Genomic DNA, 15,040 nt, shown 5'->3' on the forward strand with positions numbered 1-15,040 from the left:
TGCTAACTGCAGGAAAAAACTAACCCCTCCACAGACCGAGGCAAATATATACCAATTTAAGGAGCTGTCACATGAGCAGTAAAATGTATGCAAGTAATTGTAAGACTGGGACAACAGCATCAAAGCTAAGTGGACTTCTTACACATTATACAGGATTCTCTGAAACAACAAAAAAAGGTGTCCAAGACCAAGCTAATATTTGAAAAAACATCCACAAATCATTGTCAAATTGCTTTTCTTAATGCTTCTGTCCTTTGCTATGTTTTTATGTTTTTTTTTCTTTTCTTTTTTTTTTTTGAGATGTCCAGCAATGAAACAGCTGTTGAGCAGTAATTTTAAAGAAGAGCAAATTACATGAAAGCTAATCAATAGTTTGCATCCTGTTAGCAGATTCTAGAAGGACAAATACACCAGTAGGAAGAGCCTTAAAGAAGTATTAACATGCTCTAAAAGAAATTTCCACTCATGCTAATGAAACCTGAAACAATTGGCTACAAATCTGAAAGGGGAACCAGGTCTGTATCACCAATGACTTCTTCACCAATATAAAGAGAAAAAAAGAGTCAGTGGTATTCGTAAGCTTGTTCCAGGCTCATATTTGAGTTTTCAAAGTAACACAAAACAGAGGCATCCCAGAACCAATTCCAAAATTCCTTCAGCTCTTTCACAGTTGAGCTGTTATTTCTGGATACCATTCAAACTCCTCCCTAGTTAGGTTTGATATTCAAGCACGACTGCTACACTTACATACTTTGAACATTACAGGAGACTACATCATTAGCAAATGAACTATCTCAGCCAGCCATGGAGGATGGTAAAAAATCAATAAATCAATTTCCTAAAACAATCTTTTTTTTATATTACTCCTTGCAGTAAGTAGAAAAAAAGGCTGTCTTCAGGTATGAAAACTAACAGCAGCACTGGTGGTGAGATCTTTTACATAATACTCAGAGAAGACATACGTAAAACAAATGTTTTTAACACCACATGAATAATATTAAAGACTTTCACCAAGAAGAGAAGATAGAAATAGTTTCATTTGTTTCTTATTTTGAGAATGAGCATTCAGATAAATCTGTCCTGTACACCTTCACAACTATTTGGGCTACATGAGCTTTGTTATAAAATCATACAGTCTCAAAATGTTGGTCCTAGTTACGACTATAGGTGAAGCAGCCATTGAGGATAGTGCTATTGCTACATACCAACCTATCAGTCAGCAACTTTGTGCAATAACGCAACAAAATTCCATACATATATGCAGATACAAGCAGGACTGGTTTTATTCAATAGCAGAGGGATTTTCTTTTTGTACAAGATCCAATGAGATCTTAGATTGAAAGGCAATTTCCAAAAAGGTTAAACAAGCATCAGTGCTAGCATCACTGTTACATCTCTGAACAAAGAAGCTACCAGGATTATATTATTTTCTTGGGAGTATGTTAAATCTAAAGACTGAACTGAGTTATTGAAGTGTTAGTTCCAGGACACAAATCTTGCTCGAGACATAAGTCTACTGACAGTCACTATAAATAATTTCATCTTTTCACGGCATCCACTTCAAAAGTGAGAATAAAATGGAAAGTTCTGTTCACAGAGTAATTCGAATGACTTTCACAGTATGGATTTCCACCCCATGCTTAAAACAGGTGCAACAGGCAAGAGTGCCATCCAAAGACCCAAAGTCCAGAGAAGACAAATAACAAACTGCATCAGGATTACAAAATTATTGTAACCTATCTCCTAATTTCATTCAAGAGCTCTCTCTGCACCATCTACTGTTACAGATAAATTTAAATAGCATGGTGAAATCCATCTCTAGAATAAATATGGCTTTATTATCTATAAATAAATGAATAATGGACCCTTGAATTGAAAGTCTTTTAGTTGTACAAAAAGTGATGGCATAATGGCAATTTTAACAGGAATTGAATGCTCTGGGGGGAAAACACATTTATACCATTATTGGTATACTGTTATTACAAGTAATACAGAGTAAAGTTGGCTGCCTGAAATATTTTGTGTTGCTGAATATATCCTTTGTGCTTTCTACGACCAGGTTTTTTTTTAGCCATGAGCCCTCTATGAAATTAAACACACGTCCTTCTTAGTAACATAACTGGTATGAATGCACTCTTCTCCCCAGCAACTATTTAGCAAAATACAGTATTGACAAAACACTGGATTTTTGCCAGGCCATGCAACATAATAGGTAGAATCACTGTTCACTAGCAGACACGATCATAAAACACAATATACAGCCACATTCAAGAGTTTCAAGTCTTTCCCTTCAGACAATACTGAACTTCTTGGTGCTTCTACTCTGCTCAAGATGAGCAGAACCCAAAGACCTATTTTCTTGTGCAAAGACATCTGAACTACACAGGCCTCACACAGTAGGGTGATTACATGGAGACTTTCTAGAAACAATGCACATCAGATGAGCCAGACACGGCTTCTGGAGCTTCCTATTGCACAGATGCATTAAGAACTAAGAGCTGTCTGAAAATAGCAGACTCCCGCCACACAAGTCTTAACACCCTAAGCTGGCAATCCCAGCTAACAAAACTCACTCTTATGCTCTCCTTATCCAGGTGCCTGTACTCCCAAATGACAATGGAAAACTCTTCTCTGTTGACAAGTAATACAGGCTTCTAACTCAAGAGACCACCTCGGGAGACTCTTCCTTTACGGAATCCAAACACTGCTGAATCACAACATCATACTATTCTCAGTACCTTATTTTGGACTTCAGCTGTGTTCAAAAATGATATGCCATCTCCAGCTTCAGCTGCGTACTAACAAGGTTGGGATTAAAAGTGGAGAAAGCTCTGTTCAGACTTCTTTGGCGTTCCTCTCGAGGAACTAATGCTAGGCATGAGACTTCTCCAGTTGCTGCTGCAGAAGAATTAGATTCACCAATGAATGTAGGAGAATAAAGCTTACAGCCACAAAGACTGCTGTTTCTGCACTCTAGTCAGCCACGAACACTTTCAGACATCAAACTGACTAGCTGCTCCCACAGATGGTTCATATATACCACGTGGTGTGGAGGGAGGGAGCCACACAAACACCAGAAACTTGGGAAGACAGGTATTGCAGCTTTGTCTATTGGTCCTGGGCTTTGATATTCCATTTCATTTATCACAACAATTTCGGACTGTAAGAGTGTCTTCAGATTCAAGAGAGAGAGATGTGCATTGTTTTTCCTTTAGTTATGGAAATCACCAGCTGGGATTAGGAGGCTCCTGACTTGTCACCTTGCCCCTCCACCCACTAAATGCCTCATAACTACATCTCTTCCAGGTATGAGTATCTGGTGGTATATTGACAATACCAAAAATAAGCAAGTCCTCAATCCACAGGCACTAACTTCATGTCATCTTTAGTTGCTACGGTGCCACCACCCTTACCCTCAGAAACGGAGAGCCTCCACATCTTGTTTCAGTGCTGTGCAAGATCAGTCAACCAATAGAGCAGATGCAAGCAAAGGCTTTATTAAGTGGTTCAAATGGACAGATTTAATTTCTTCTGCTCATGAAACAGAAGCCTGGTGCCATCAAGCTGTGGCACAAGGCAAAAAGTTATTGCGAGGACCATCAGATTACCATACTGAGCTCCAACAGTTTAAGACAGGTTTTAACACTGATTTGCAAAGCCAAGACTTCAGGCAACACAAATGGAGCCCCCTGCACTTACACAAAGTAGGATGCAATCTTCAAGGGCCAAACTTTACAAGTCTTGCTGGTAGAAAACTCTGAACTATTGAACCACTTGAGGCCACCCTGGTATGATCACTTTCTTGGTAAATACTATACAAACGGTGAGATGGCTGCTGTTCCTTCAGCAACCTCAGTACCACTTCAATGTCTGTTTCTGTATGCAGCTGTGGTACCAGCAGTCATTCTCTGCACTGTATAAGCCAACGGTTTTCCCACCCATGCAGTGAGGGGAAAAAGATGTTGTTGGATTTGAGCTCTCAAAAATTCCTCCACTAAATACATATTTAATTAATTAAAAGATATAGTAAGGTTAATAACCTCAAAAGAGACAATTGAAGCCTAATGATCTTTCCCTTTGCTCCTGTTCTGAAAAGAGGCACCACTGTTTAAATCCCTCCAAAGTCACCTGACAAAGGTGAAGAAGATAGCTCTTTCATCCAGGTTCTAAAGCAAAAGTCAATGACAATCAAGGGTACCACTGTCAAAATAACCAAGTAAGAATAACCCACTGCAAGATCTATTTGTGTTTGGTTTGTTTTTTTTTCTTTTAAATTATAATTGCTCACTTAATTGCCAATTAATTTTCAAAATTCAGTGAGCTCTTAGGACAAATTAGATGTTCCACTGTAAAGAAATTTCCACCATACTGCGTTTAACTGCTTTAACTGAAGTATTATACACAGTAGGAAGAGGCTGTAATTATTTGAAAGCACACATTTTTCAGGCAGAAAACACCATTCTTGAACTTCCAAGTTTGTCACAATGAATTGGGGAAAATTGCTGGAATTTTTATCAGCTGTGAAACTGGAACAACTGATACATTTCAGCTAAATATATAGAACTGAACAAAAGTAGCAGTTATTAGGGTAACTAGATGTCAACAGCTTTTACTCAGTAGCAGTCCTTTAACGAAAAATGTTAGCAGACAGAAGCTGACGATGTTTGGCACCTACACTAAGAACTAGTTAGCTGGTGATCGTAAGGGGGAAGGAAAGGTTAAAGAGAAAGTGCCCAAGTGGCATATTTTCAAGTGCATTAAGGCGGCTTCTTCAAGTTTTCAACTAACTTCGAGGCCTGTGCTTGCTTTTAATTGACGTTTTATTTGACATATACAACGTTAACGGTGAATTGCTGTTTTGCATGAATTGTCCTGTCATAACCCCTTCTCTACCCTTCTCTGCAGAGCATTCTGGAACGCCTCAGCTATAAAACAGAGCATAAAATCTAGTATTACTGTTTGTAGCACTGTTTCAGCCTGCGGGAATTTTCATAAAATTGCAGTAAGCAAACAGAACAGCCTACAGTGATATTTCTGCAGATCTTGTAAGACATCCTTCTTTTATTTCCCAAATTATTGATACAGGACATTACTATTTCTTTAGCAATTTAAATAGACACTTCAAATGACTTCTACAGGGTCAACATCAATTAAACCAAAGAAACAATTAAAGCCCCATCTGTTTCTTCTCCCCCAGTCTATCTTTTCTCCTATTGTTTCACTAGCAGCTGAAAACCCAGACTCTATTTCTTCTCTTGGGAAGAAAAGTTTCAGCCTGAAAGAAAGAATTACAGACATCAGGATACGACTTCTTATATTCCTAGCAGTGTTAGGTGTCAAAAAAAGCAGTATTTTCTACAAGAAGAATAAATTCAGGACTTTTCATAAGCCTCAATGTTTGAGTTTAATCAGAGAAATAGTAACAGATAACTTGTGGTTTTTTTTTTTTTTTAAAAAAAAAAAAAGGAAAATTAATTAATAGTGGAAGAAGAAACAGATTTTCCTCAAGAAAATTGCCATCTGTTGGACAGGAATCAATGCACCAAGAATTCCCAAACCTGAGGATTCAAGAGCAGAATCAGAGCTTCCCTAGCTCAAGAAAAGTTTTGAAACATGAGTTTGGATTTGTTAGTATGTTTTGACTGGCTTCTATTACCAGAATATAAAGGAATAATATGCATACAAGGTAGCCTGAAATCAGTTTGGTACAGAACGTATAACATTCAGGACACTACCTCCAGCTTTAGTTACATGCCTCCACAAGGAATGGAGGACACCACCACTAAAAACACCAGACATGTCTTGGCACTCTCTGTCTTTCAGTTAATGCTGTTGTTAAACACACTGAGTTTCCAGTGGCTTCTATTCAGTATGCATTCAGCTTTCTCATCTCATTTCGCTTCCAGTATTCCCCTTCAGAGACTGCAGAATAATCTCTTTAAATATAATTTATTACTAAAACATTCTCCCCCTTGATAAGCTGAATAAAAATCTTTATCTTAATTCTTCTATACTGCTAGTAGGTAATATCCATGCATAATCCTAAATATATTTTGACACATTCAGATGCTTTTATCTTCTTCAGAACTACATAAAACATATCATACAACCACAAAAAAAAGCAATTAAAACAAACAAACAAAAAAGGCACAGCTTACGTCTGGAGTGTGCACTTCATTTCTGACGATCTTTTACATACACAGCAGTTCCAACAATATTGTTCTGGTAGAGACTCCCGATTTACTTTTTTGTTACTACAATAACTATTACAGTAGGATACTTCATCAAAAGCAAGCAACTGAAATTCATCTCATGCATGGCAAAATACATTCCAATGGCTATCACTGGAAACCTTGGTTTGTAAAAAAAAAAAAATCAGCACAAAATTCTATTTTTACCATTTCCAATTCCTACCTTTTATAAGTCAATTTCTTTTGAATAATACTGACAAACTTAAGAGGAGGTCAAACAACAAATAAAGATACAGTGTCACCATTGCCTCCATTTAGGCAGAGATGTAATTTTCTTTCTGTATGTAGCCCAACAAGTGAGATCCCATAGAGAAAGACTATTACATACACGTTAAAGTGCAGGCCTATAGCCCTAGACTTTCCTATTGCAAATAACTTCTCAAAGCCTGATGTGCTGCTCAAACAACTCTCCTTGCTTAGATGGCAAGAGATTCCAATCTCCAGAATATGTATTTGTGATCCATCTTTTGAAAAACTTCCCTTATCAGAATCATTATATCCAGTGATATACCTACCCTAAGCATGTAAAGTTGTTCTGTTAGATAATATGGTAACATAGTAAGTTTATGAGGTCACTTTGCTCTTTTAATTAGCATTTAAAAGAAACAGGGATACTGAAAATATTCTAGTTAAGTCAACCCCAGGGAAATAACAACAAATGATTTTACCCTAAGCACATCTTATTTATGGGCACACTTGCATATATGTATGCTAGTATAAAGATGGGTAATCACACATGTTTATGAGACCTGGTTATATTGATATAGCAGACGGGGTATAACAGACCAGTCATTAAGAAAAGATATTAAACAAGGAACTACACATAAGGCCTATCACCAAGTGCTCAAAGTCTCCAACTTAATTTAAATAAATGGAAACTGAAAGACAATAAACAGCCTCAGGGTCTACAAGCAAAACCCACTATAAATATGATCAGGTATGTACATGATAGGACAGTGAGAGCTATAGTAGTATCACATACATACTTTTGTTCTTACCACCTAGAAAGTTGAAATTGCATTTCCAGTGGAGATTCTGCACACAAAATAAAGACAGTTATAAGATTACCTTAAATTAGGCAATCTGAAACTATGCACTGAAGAGTGAACCAAAGAAGTGCTAGCTGAGAGGATTATTCAGACATTTGTAACAGCTGTGTTGAAAGTAAGATAGTATCAAAGTTGACCTTTTGCACCTTTGCCATTGTCATGGTTTAGGCTCAGCCAGTAACTAAGCACCATGCCACTGCTCACCTGCTCACTCCACCTCCCCCTCAGCCCCAAGGGGATGAGGGGAAGAATTGGAAGAAAAAGGTAAAACACTCGTGGGTTGAGATAAGGACTGTTTAACAGGACAAGACAAGGAGAGAAGAACTACTACTACTACTACTACTAAAAGAATATACGAAGCAAGTGATGCACAATGCTATCACTCATCACCTGAACTGATGTCCAGCCTGTTCCCTGCCAGCTCCCCCAGTTTATATACTGAGCATAATATCACATGGTATCGAATATTCCCTTGGCTAGTTTGGGTCAGCTGTCCAGGCTTGTCTCCTTCCAGCTTCTTTTGACAATTAACTCTATCCCAGTCAAACCCAGGACAGCCAACTGTGTCCTTGGCTTTGCCAGCCTAGACACTGATCTCTTGGAAGAACTGCATTCACCAGACTAAAAAATTGTTAAAACAGTCATTCTGGGGAAGGGAGGGACTCTTGAAAAATTATGTAAGCATCATGCATCTGGTGATGTCTTGATCTAAACCCCTGTTAATATAGGCAAGAATCAGATTGCATTTTTCTTTGATTATATCATGTGCATTTTTCCTATCAGATTTTATATTTAATTTTACAGTCCTAAGTTTTTAAATCACACAGCTGTACACTTTGTGAGAAGTCAAACCATGCAATTCATTAATCATGAGTTCTTCATTGTTTGTTCACTTTGAGTTCATATCCAGAACTCTCAAGTACAGCAATTTATCAGCTGTACCCTGATGTGCTAGCTAAAGTTAAAATACAGCATCAAAGTAAAACCATACAAAGAAAGGTTTCTCTTATCTATGCCTCATGCTGCAAGATTGACCTCCTGTAATCATGCCAATGACTGGAGTCATAAAACAGTCTCCAAAGGAAAAGGTTTTAAAAGTTTTGAACTTTTTTTAGTGTTTAGGTTGAAAGGAGTTCATCTTTACTTTAGAAGCATCTAGTGTCCAAGGAGTGCATCTACCTTTGGGCAGAGGTATTATTATTAAGCTAGAGCTATACACCCAGACTAGAAAGCCAGATGATTAAGTACAGTCCATTAGATGCTAGCTGCACAAAACCAAAAAACAAAACAAAAAAAATCACTCCATCTTTTGGAGGAAAATTATATATCCAAAGCTTTATGAACTAAGCATTTGATACCAAGTCTAATCAGAGGCTTTACTGAGTTCAATAGGCTGTGAAGCCTTTAGAAGCAAAGTTTGGAAGTGGGCAGGAATCCTAGAATCACATACAGGTAGTCACTGAAAAGTTAAACGTGTATCTTTATTCTGACATTGACATGCCAATATTTCAACCAAGTATGCCACAATGCATATGCATTCCCCTTAGAAACAGACAACTGAATTTTTGGCATAAGAGCCTATTTTGACAACTAGGGAAAAGCAGCACATACAGGAATCATGAAATTAAGGCTGATTCGGTCTGCCTGTTTAGAGTTACAAGAATAACTCATCTCAGAGCTTTTCTTCCAATAGCACAACTTCCTTTGCTATTTAATTATTTTTTCATTCTTTGCCATCTTCTCTTTGCAAGAAAAAGTGGTGCTTGGAATAAAATGCTATAAAAATGGCTGAATAAGGAGATGTTAGTCCTCTATTATGGCTGATAGGTCTAATGTCTGTTTGGGTTGCTCTTACAGGGAGCAAAGACATAGCTTTACACACCTTTCAGGCAAAAGGGAGATCGAAGCCTAGGCCTCCCACATTCTGAGTGCTTCCAGCTCTGCAACCACATCCTTCTTTTGTGAAGAATCTAGGCATCTAACTTTGTACTTTCTTGTTGTGCTGTACATCAAACCAGTTAATTTTAAGAAGGTCACTACTTGGCTCAAGCTCACAAGCAGTCAACTTGCTCTTGAACTGCACAGGCCTTTTGGGCAGGGACTGCAGGTTGGAAGCGTTATTCTCAATATTCAAGACGCGCCCAAATCTAACTGGTTACTATAGAAGCAGAAAATCTTCCATGCATCAGTACTAACGTTTCACATTGGGAATGACTTTTAATATGTCCTACACACCCCAATCCTGCAGTCTTGCACAGGAAAATGTCAAGGACAGGTGCCTTACATAACCCTCTACTTGTTTGCTTCCACTAACCTAGACTCACATTTAAGCTCATTTTTAGAATACAAGTGGAATCATGTTTATTTAGTACAGAGGGGTGAATTCCATCATCAAAGAAACCTTACTGAAAAGGAAAGGAAGCATGATATTGATCACAGTAGAGCTACCTTCAAAACTCGTTATATTTGGTTATGAGAAGCGTCACATTGTACTTGATTGTAGCGAGCTTGTTTTCTCTCAAAACCATAGTCCAGGTACACAAAACAGGAGTCACGCAACAACTCAAACACATCCTTCTTAAGTATTTCAGAAGGGAAATACATTTTCTTGGCTTTTGTTTTTCCCCAAAAGCTTCTTAGGAAAGCTAAGTTCTAATACACATCTGAAATAACATTATAATCATGCCTTCAAAACACAAGCTAAATAATCACACTCCTGGTTTATTGCAAAACAAGCTGAATCCTTAATAAGTGCTTAATGTATTCAACCAGGACCCACCATTTAGCACTAAACAGCAGCTCCTATTGATACACTACTGAATTGTGCATATAGTGTCTACTTCATAGACAAATCCTGTTTTAACTCACTGGGATGCTTTTTTCTTTTTAAATTAAAAATAATATAATTATCTTTTGTCCAGAAGTAATGGAAACTATTAAGTGCATAGGTACTGAAGTGAATGGAGAAGTCTAGTACTGTTCTAAATTCAAAAGCCATCCATTCTCTTCAACAGAGAAATCTTTCTGATTTTCTTTTTATGTAACCAAATTTGAGAAAGTGAAGTTTAAATGGTATCACAGAAGAGCAATTAGTAAAAAATACATAATGAATAGGCATCTTCTCAAGTCTCTTATTGTCCATTTTCTCCATAAGTATAAATTTGCTCAGCAAATCTGTCAATTTGCAGTTAATCCAAAGCTGATCAAACATGCAGACAAGTATACATAGTACTGAGTCACAAGGTCAATTTTTCCCGGTTACGTTGTCTTTATTGTGGATTCCTCCATTTCACTAAGGGCTTTAATACTTAAATATTGTCTTATTAACCCTTATGTGTAATAACCACAGCATCAGTGATAAAAATCAATGCATATATGAAGAGACTCACTAGCTTGTTGATGGTGTTCTTCACTTTGGAATGGGCTGAATTCGTAAGTAGATACCTTGCTTTTCAATAACAATGTCAGAATATCATCCATCTTCTCTACAGAAGAAAATTTAAAAGCCTGTTTCAAAGAAAAAAAAAAAAGAAAAAATATTAGTGCAATTGTTGCATATGTATTTTTAACTTTATCCTCAGAGTGCTAGTGAATCAAATTACTCAAAACAGTATTATCAGAAACTCATTCTTAGTAAGAGCAGCATAGGGTTTGAAAGCTACAGAAGAGATATTCTAATAAAGAAGGCTCATGATAACACAATCCAATTGAAGAAAACTAGGTATTATAGCTTATTAAATTCAGCTGTGACTAAGAACTTCTGGATGAAGGGTAAGGACAGGAAGATTTGTGTTTATCAACTCTCGATTTAGCTACAACAATGCAGTGTAATAGCCAGGAACTGTTCTAACAGATGCGAGGTGTCAATAAATCCAAGGTCTTACTACAGCAGTAATTCAGGATAAGTTTAAAGACTTCAGTAGCTCTCTGTTACCCAAAACCTTTACATTAAGATTCCATACTTTGCTAGGTAGAAAATAGCTTCAGTTCCATAAGCCAAGGCATAACATTGTTGACAGATACAGAAACTGACAGCTACCAGTTAGATTAGCTTTCCACTAAACACATAGTCTAGACAAGGGAAATCCTCACTGACTGCCATGAGTTCTTTTTTTGATTGCCTCTTTCTGGACCGAAGGCCAAGGTCTATTTCTAATGACTCTCAAGGTAGCCATAATTAAGCGCTCCTTTGCTAGATGTGACAAGAGAAGCATTAGTACACAGATTTGAACAGTAAGGACATTTTATGCTGAGTACTATGGTCCTAGTCTCTGTGCTGCACTGGGCACCAAAAGGAGGTCAGCCACAGCGGAGAAGCTCTCAGTAGGAGTTGGTTTACTCTGCTCAGATGTCAGCAGCCCTGCAGCAAAACTTCCCTTCCCATAGCTGAACTGTTGCTGGTCAAGAGAATTCTGGGATCACTAACAGGAAATATCTGCAGACACACTTAGCATACAAACCTAAAAAGAAACTCTGTGACTGACATGCTGAGGAGAAAAGGACAGAGGGGTCTACTGATGAAACCTGAAGTTTAATTCCAGAGGCTGTTAAAAATGAGTAAGAACTTAAGCGTGATGTGATCAGAAAATGTTGAGTACACATGCAGGACAAAATTTTCATCTGAGACCTACCCAGAACTGGAAGACAAGTTTGTGCAGGTAGGCAACTACCAACAATAAAATATGACTGCTTATTTTTCCCATAATTAATACTGACCCTTCCAATACTGATTATGATACACAATTCTATTTAGTAACTTGTGACGGTACAAAAAGGGTGAATTATGGAAAGAAATGGGTCACATTATATTCTCTTTATTTGTTATTCAATAATCATGAATACATAATTTAGTCCTCAATAACCAAAGCAATAAGCTTAAAAAAAAAAAAAAAAAGCCTCTGCCCAGAAAAAAAATATCTTTAAGGCTTGTTCTAGAATAAAGATCTAACCTGAGTACCAGACTTACAATGTGAATTGAGAAAGGATATGCAAAACCTCCCAAATATCTATAACATCCCCCCGCCATTAACATGAATAACCATATTATATTTAAAATTAATAAGAGGAACAATATTATGAGGAAACCATACTATTCTCTCTTATTCCAAGTAGGTCTTCTTAGATATGCTGTCATCATTGGAACTTAAGGGAGTTCAATCTAGAGTAGGTCAAAAATAAGTAGTAACACAGGAACTAGCTCAGATGACTGTATATGAAGTTGTTGCACCATGAAGAAAAAGTCTCAAAACCACCAGTATTCACTGAAGCAACTGTATAGCAGAAATTCTAATATACAGAGAATAAACATATAGCTAGGCTTCTAGACAAACTAAACCTGAAGTAATATTTTTAATTTCCATTTTAAATGGTAGGGATGCCCCTTACACATTTTGCTACTTATCTAGCTCTCTCTGTTCAAATGAAAATGAACAAACAAAAACCACTCCAACAACACCTGCCTCTTATCATCTGTCCAGAAATGCCTGAGGAGCAATTTCAGACAGAATCCATTTCAGACTGTATTGTATATCAAAGCCAAATAAACACCCCATAGTCTCTTTAGCAAGCACTCAGGGTTGCTTACAAAGCTTCTCTGTTTTTTAATATCAGCTGAGGCAGGAACCCCTTCTCCCTTTTATTTCAGACAGAAATCCAGGGAAGGACTATCTTAAGAGTGTATAGCTCTTACTTTGCACTCAGACAACCGAATTTACATGAGATAAAACGTTTCACAATCTAAGATGGAGCAAGTTCTTGAAATGAGAAAGGCACACAACTTTAGGAACTTGCATCAACATTTTCAAGGCCATAAACAGTTGCACGGCTTAACCACATCAGGCTAGCTCTGTTTTTAGAAGTCCCTCAGACAGAAGTTACTCTGATCTCCTAAAGGGAACAGATGGAAGTAGAATTAAATTTCTCAGTTTTTAACAGGCCTGCCTTCTGATGACCAGCCTATCCATTTCTATGATTTCCAAGTGAGGCACAATACACTTCTTATACAGAGTATCATAGCAATTTGCTTCACGTTTTCCACCTCAAATGTTTTCTCTTACTCCAAGGATCTAAAATCTTAAGGCTCAAGCAATGATTTTACGAGCTATCTTGTTAACTAAACTATAGTGAGTAGTTTTGTTCTGCTACTCTACAACAAAGACATAGCAGGAAAATCTAGTTTAGTTACTTAAAAATAAAAAAAAAAGTACATGCTAATGTCTTTTGTCTCACATACAGAAGGGCCTGTTCCAGTACTTATGGAAGATAATAGCAGAAATAACAGTGAAACAGAACTAGCCATAGAACTACTCTGCACTATCTAGCTCCATACCAACATAAAGGTCATCTCCTCCAAGAAGTAAATCAGTTTAAAGACTTTTATTTTACTGCCCATTCCTGCTCCAGAGCACTCACAGACTCTAAGTATGCTGCGTTTACATATTCTGATGTACCCTACACAGGTCTCTATAGGTCCATGAAATCTTCCCAAGAAATCCCACCAACATTACACACCTAAAGTTCATGCTGAAGCTTCACCAATATTTAAAGTTAAGTACACTGCAAGAGAACTCTGAGCCTGTCAGGAGTTTGAGAAAGCCCACATTTTACCTGAACAAAGATTTAAAACATGACAGAAAAGAAGGAAAAGCACTGCTCTCCCCCATGTCCTTGCAGACAAGTTCTTTCCAGGAGCCGCTCAGAATTAAGCTAGTGAGTTTGTAAGCAATTCTTCCCACGCTCTCTGAAGCACAGCCAGCTACCCTTTGCTCCACCCTCCTGCTACCCCAGAGCTCATGACCAGCAGCCTGTCCTTGCTCCGTACCACCTCCCCAGGTGTAGGCACTATCTCCATTCCCTCCCTGCCTTTTCAGAGCAACAGGACACAGCTGTGAACAATATAGAAGCCCCAAGTGCTGACCATCACACCTGCGCTTCCAAAACCATCCTTGAACATACTTGGCTACTTTTGTGAATGAGATGATGTACATTCTTTAATAACTGCTAACAAAGCCCTGAAAATGTGTCCCACAAACACAGCTTACACAGCCAGTAAATCAATATATTTCTCACAGGCTTTAGCAGTACTAACAAGGTTACATTACACACATAAAAATGAACTTCTTCATTAGTTCTTACATACCACACACTAGTTTACATGCACTTCAATATCTAGATTGCTTCTGCCAAAGAGAATGGGCTAGGCTTAAAAATCACTTAGGCATTTCTGACAATTTTAGCCAGTGATAGAATATGGAGAGATTTCATACTTAGAAGAAAAGAAAGAAACATTTTAAAATAACAGCTGCAATGTGGCTTAGAAGATTGAAATATTAAAAACAGTTTCAAAGGAAATATCTCTGGGGATCAGGTAAAGGCAGATAGATAATACCACCACATAAGTCATAGCTATTTCTTACAAGTTTTCATAGAAAAGGCTGCAGTTTATTTCATTCTTCTTTTTCAATATACACTGCAACTGGAATCCCGTTTGGTGACTGTGATAAAAACACCCTTTAAGATAACAAGTCTCTCAGAATCATAGGGGTATTATTCAACAAAGTTTATCATGAAGACTTCCTGAATCTCTCCAGATATTCAAAGTCACTCAAACTAACATGAACCTATCAATTTGAGTAATAAGGATATGATCTTAGTCTTTTTTTTTTTTTTTTTTTTTAAATCTATGAAATCTGTACCAGGAAACACTAACACTAAATAATTGAATCAATAGTTGCACTTGGT

General features: G+C 37.4%; 1 protein-coding gene across 1 annotated transcript in view; it reads right to left on the reverse strand.

Moving 5' to 3' along the window:
* Window positions 1-15,040, reverse strand: part of BANK1 (B cell scaffold protein with ankyrin repeats 1) — a 146,924-nt gene that overhangs the window by 96,038 nt on the left and 35,846 nt on the right. Inside the window, exon 9 of the mRNA XM_086464796.1 lies at window positions 10,690-10,807. Within this exon, the coding sequence (XP_086320922.1) occupies window positions 10,690-10,807 (118 nt within the window). The remainder of the gene's footprint in view (window positions 1-10,689; window positions 10,808-15,040) is intronic.

This window comes from Leptosomus discolor, chromosome 4 (genome assembly GCF_034619465.1).
Source record: "Leptosomus discolor isolate bLepDis1 chromosome 4, bLepDis1.hap2, whole genome shotgun sequence".
In the NCBI taxonomy this organism is placed as follows: domain Eukaryota; kingdom Metazoa; phylum Chordata; class Aves; order Leptosomiformes; family Leptosomidae; genus Leptosomus; species Leptosomus discolor.